This window comes from Penaeus japonicus, unplaced genomic scaffold (genome assembly GCF_977035675.1).
Source record: "Penaeus japonicus unplaced genomic scaffold, GWHDUDI00000001_assembly GWHDUDI00000001, whole genome shotgun sequence".
NCBI classification, from domain to species: Eukaryota; Metazoa; Arthropoda; class Malacostraca; order Decapoda; family Penaeidae; genus Penaeus; species Penaeus japonicus.
This window is the reverse complement of record NW_028234403.1, coordinates 14,701,938-14,706,937: the sequence shown is the minus strand read 5'-3', so window position 1 is coordinate 14,706,937 and position 5,000 is coordinate 14,701,938. Positions and strand designations below refer to the sequence as shown.

The 5,000-nt window shown below is 38.4% G+C and overlaps 2 protein-coding genes across 5 annotated transcripts in view; both read right to left on the bottom strand.

Annotated features, from left to right (window-relative positions):
• Positions 1 to 540, bottom strand: part of kappaB-Ras (NFKB inhibitor interacting Ras like 1) — an 18,380-nt gene extending 17,840 nt beyond the window's left edge. For 2 of the 4 annotated variants that reach the window (XR_015191031.1, XM_086536692.1), the window contains exon 1: positions 418 to 540. The gene's annotated coding sequence lies outside the window, so the exon portion shown is untranslated. The remainder of the gene's footprint in view (positions 1 to 417) is intronic. The other 2 variants (XR_015191030.1, XM_086536684.1) reach the window with 1 other exon arrangement.
• Positions 541 to 2,737: 2,197 nt separating this feature from the next.
• LOC122266642 (venom carboxylesterase-6-like) overlaps positions 2,738 to 5,000 on the bottom strand; it is a 9,125-nt gene continuing 6,862 nt past the window's right edge. Inside the window, exons 10-13 of the mRNA XM_043036438.2 lie at positions 4,703 to 4,782; positions 4,137 to 4,379; positions 3,646 to 3,754; positions 2,738 to 3,222 (exon numbers count right to left, since the gene is read on the bottom strand). Coding sequence (XP_042892372.2) covers positions 3,118 to 3,222; positions 3,646 to 3,754; positions 4,137 to 4,379; positions 4,703 to 4,782 — 537 coding nt within the window. The 3' untranslated portion in view covers positions 2,738 to 3,117. The remainder of the gene's footprint in view (positions 3,223 to 3,645; positions 3,755 to 4,136; positions 4,380 to 4,702; positions 4,783 to 5,000) is intronic.

The window sequence follows — 5,000 nt, the reverse complement described above, 5'->3', positions numbered from 1 at the left end:
AGGGGATATGGCAGAGGAATGGAGATTTCTAAAAAAAAAAAAAGGAAAAAAAAAAAAGACAACAGTATTTAATCCAATCCCAGTTAACTTACTGCATGTCAAATTTTATAATATAGTCCCATAAAAATAAAAATAAATTGTTAGTAAAGTCTTCATCCTTTACCATCAAACACTTTCATCTCGTCAACAACTTTCTCACCAAAACCTGCTTTCACAACTTGACATAATATCAATAAAAACCTAAACATTATGGATTTAATACACACTGCAATGGAAACTCTCTAGTAACTATGATGTATCTTTCGTAATAAAGAGATATCTTCAACAGTCGGATTCCATATCATACAAAGTAAAGGAGGCAAGAAACTGTGCTTGTACTTAATATCTCCCTAAAACCGCAGGGTTACTAAGCCTCACCTTTCATAAAATTGTTGATAAAAGCACTAAATGTCTTGTGGTTTGAGGGGGGGAGGGGCTTCGCTGAAGACGGCGCTTACACTTTGGAGGACAATGTTTTTGGCCCGCTTTCCCTTGACAAGGCGAGGTGGTACTATCTAGGATTTTTATTTATTTTTTTCTTGTTTTTCTTTTTTCTTCTGTTTTTAGTCCTGTTTCTGTGCATAGAAGCAGATGAGGGTAATGTGAAATTTATGATTTCATGCGATGCCAAAAATGTGGTTCTAAACGTGATATAGGACTTCATCCTGGAGTGAAGTCATACATATATACACACACATACACATACACACACATACACATACACACACATACACATACACACACATACACACACATACACACACACACACACACACACACACACACACACACACACACACACACACACACACACACACACACACACACACACACACACACACACACACACACACACAAAACACACACACACACAATTAATCGTAACGTTTCGAGTCCAACAAGTTTCATCACACAGCAAATATGGATGTTGGTCCATTTCTTTACTTGAGAGGGATTTAGTTAGATCGAAACGTTATGATTTAAATGTATCTTCTTATTGTTTCGTTTCGTCTGTGTGCACACGTTGCTGCATTTCGACTTGTCAGCAAATATATGCACCCGTGCTTATAAACAATGAATATAGCTTAAAAAGATATGGAAAATGTTAGTTGTTTCTACGAAGACTTAATTCTTTATTCAAGTTTAGAAAAAAAAAAAAAAATTTAACATTATCAGGCCTTAAGATTACAAAGGTAAATAAAACACTATCACCAGAAAGAGATACGCCATGCACTGGTATGATACCAATCAATTTTAAGCCATTATTAATTTTAAAAAAGTCACTCAACCTTTATAACATTTACCGCCTACAACAACAACAAAATATCTATCCGAACATTCAACATATTTTTTTTTTACCAGTTCTCGATAATATAATTATCTTTTGGATGGTCCATGAGGTTTCTATATTAAAAAGGTGTCAATTCCTAACCTAACCGTTTTTTGGAGTATCGCAGCTCGAAGGATGAGGTAACAAGGTTCATAATCTAGGTTTATGGAATGATAGAGATGTAGATAGAGCTTATTATGAACTTTGTATCCCTGAGGTAGAATGGAAAGCAATCGGAACGTTTGTTTAAAAGTACATATGTGCATATGATTGAGACCATTTCTTTTGGTAATAAATGTTAGAAAACAATAAAAATGTAAGTGACCAGGATATATAAGTTAGAGATCTATTATCATTTTGGGAGTTTTACAAGAATAGGTCATAATCGATGAGGTGGGGCTTAGGCATTTACAGATATTCCTTGATAAACATTGACTCAGTAATATATAATCTTTTTCATGCTTACATGCACGTAACTACACCAGATTCTTTTCTTGCGACAGCTGCTTTTGGCATCCCATTTGTTTGTTGCATCAATTGTCTTGTTTATTAACAGTGTGCACCTCTAAGTTCTTTTACGCTCCTTGTTTTTATGTATTTATTAGCTTAACATCTGAAAAACTGCATCAGCACAATGTTTGTATTCGATTGATTTATCATTCTAATATTTTTATCCTCCCGTTTAATTCATATTTACGTCTGTACTTAATAATCTCTTTTCGTCTCGTACCCCTTTTGAATCATGCAAATCAAGCTATTACAATACTCACGAAACTCAAGCAGAAAACTGAGCCACCATAATTGTCTTCCCCAGCACCATTTATTCACCCATTAACAGCAGCATTCGATATGTCTCTAATGGTTTTCTTTTTACCGTTCCCATTCTTCTTTTCTTTGTTTCTGTTGATATTTTACTTTTTCTGTTCCGTTTCCATGTTCTTGGTTGTTCTCTCTGTTGAAACTCCCACTCATAGTTCATTTTTTATCTGTTTAGGCATTATGTTCACTCGTTTCGTTTGTTCGCTTTGCCTCTCATTTTCCTTAAACATTCTACTAATCTCATTTTACACTTTCATACGTAAGCACTTCGTAATAAAGAACTCAAGAAGATCCCATTATCTTTATGAATCTCTAACGGACCCCCAAAACGGGAGAAAAACGCCACCCAAAAACGCTTTAAAATCCATACATCAAACACCATCTATTCCCTAACGACCCGGTGTTCTAACGACCATGCCTAGAGCACAAATTAGATGACAAATAATTCTCGAAACAGACAACTGTTCGATACGTATTTGGAAAACTTTGAGAAGGAATTTGATATAACTGTTGTGTCATCGGCCAGTGGGATAAATATACTCATTGTGTCTTTGTAGATTTATTGTAGATGTTCGTATCAGGTTTGGGTTCTCATTTCTACATGTGAACAGATTCAATCGATGAATTACTTTTAATTACGAAATAAGATACGAGGCTGAAACACGAGAGGAAGAGGAAAAGCAGAAGAAAAAGATGGAGTAGATGGAGTAGAATAACAATGACAATAATATTAGCTAATAATCATAATAAGAGTAATAATTATAATGAGTAATAATAATTATAAGAGTAATGATGATTATAATAATAACAACAATAATAATAAGAGCAATTACAGCAATAGCAACAATGATAATAACAACAATAGCAACAACAACAGAAGATGAAGTATGAGAAAACCCAGAAGAAACCCAATGCCAGTCATATAACTATCAAGGAGCCGGGGGTCGCAGGCAGTGTTCCGCCGGCGACCCGCGTAGTCCTGTAGTTAAGGAGTTGGTCACCAGAGGGACCGACTGTCGCCAAAAATTCTGACTCTGTTGGACGAGGAAAAACGAAGGTTATTGAAATGCGCGGTGTTCTTGGCTTGTGTGTGTTTGGGGTGTGTGTGTGTGTGTGTGTGTGTGTGTGTGTGTGTGTGTGTGTGTGTGTGTGTGTGTGTGTGTGTGTGTGTGTGTGTGTGTGTGTGAGTGTGAGTGAGTGAGAGAGAGAGAGAGAGAGAGAGAGAGAGAGAGAGAGAGAGAGAGAGAGAGAGAGAGAGAGAGAGAGAGAGAGAGAGAGAGAGAGAGAGAGAGAGAGAGAGAGAGGTGTGAGTGAGTGAATGAGAGAGTGTGTGTTTTAATATATGAATGCATGTATATGTACGTACGTGTGAATGAATGTATGCATATATTACATTATTTGTGTGATGTATGTATACTTTCATTTGAGACTATGGTATCAACACTGAAATTACGAACCTGTTTTTTAAAGGGTGAGTGAACCATGGCGGGGGAAAGGGAAAGGTTCATATAGGGCTGAGGTTCTCCGGGCACGAGTGGTTCCCAAGTTGGGTTCGTTCTGGGTTCACTGTGGTAAGAAGACATTTCAATTATTAATTTATTTTGCTTTTTTATCTCCGTACGTTGGGGTAATCTGGTGGTGAAGAAGGACAGGCAGGGGGGGAGGGAGGGAGGGAGGGAGGGAGGGAGGGAGGGAGGGAGGGAGAGAGAGAGAGAGAGAGAGAGAGAGAGAGAGAGAGAGAGAGAGAGAGAGAGAGAGAGAGAGAGAGAGAGAGAGAGAGAGAGAGAGAGAGAGAAAATAAAGAATTCAATACATGCACACATGTAGGTGTAAACCAAAACAAAAAAAACAAAAACAAAAACATAACAGGTCCCAAGAAAAAAAACACATGTAAACAAACAAGACAAAACAAATACAACAACAACAACGCAAACCACATCGCCCTTACCCATGCATAACAAAACTAGCCCAGGCCGAGGTCATGAAGGCAGCAACAATATCGTCCTTAGGGGAAGGGGACTTGTCATGCACGAGCTCGGGGGCGCCGGGAAAGCTGAAGATATGCAGCATCTCGTCGCCATGGGATATGCCTACGTCCAGGAGGGGCGTGGTGATGCCAATGCCTCGTGCCTTCTGGTATACGATGTCAGCCCACACATACGTCTCCGGCACTCGATGTGTCATAACGTAGCTGGGTCGACAGGAGAAAGCTTATTGGAATGTGTAATTCATGGATGAATATATGCAGTGGTGGGGTTAGGGGAGAATATATTCTCTGAGGTAATTCATTTTCATGCAAAACGTTCTGTGAAGAGTGATTTAGATATGCGTATATATTTTAGAAAGCTGAGGCAAGCTCCTCTTTTTTATATCAGTCAGTGTAAAAGTTTTCGTAATTGTGTTTATTATAAAAGGAAATGTAATCACATAGACTAAGGCATTTACGAGAAAATGACTACTATATAACTGGAATTCTATTTCCATCCTTCACATGAAACGCGTCTGTTGACTTACGTGTAGACGCGGCTTCCACCATTGGCGTAAGATAAGCCGGTATCCCAAACACATGACAAGAACAGGTAGTCCGTCAGAGCCTGTAGAAGAGAGAAAGAGAGAAAGAGAGAAAGAGAGAATGAGAGAGAGAGAGAGAGAGAGAGAGAGAGAGAGAGAGAGAGAGAGAGAGAGAGAGAGAGAGAGAGAGAGAGAGAGAGAGAGAGAGATTAGGATTATGACAATGATTTGGAGAAGGAAAGCATGAATTTAGCTTTGAAAGGGGTGATTTCTCTAATTTCTTCTCTTTCCTTTCCCTCGA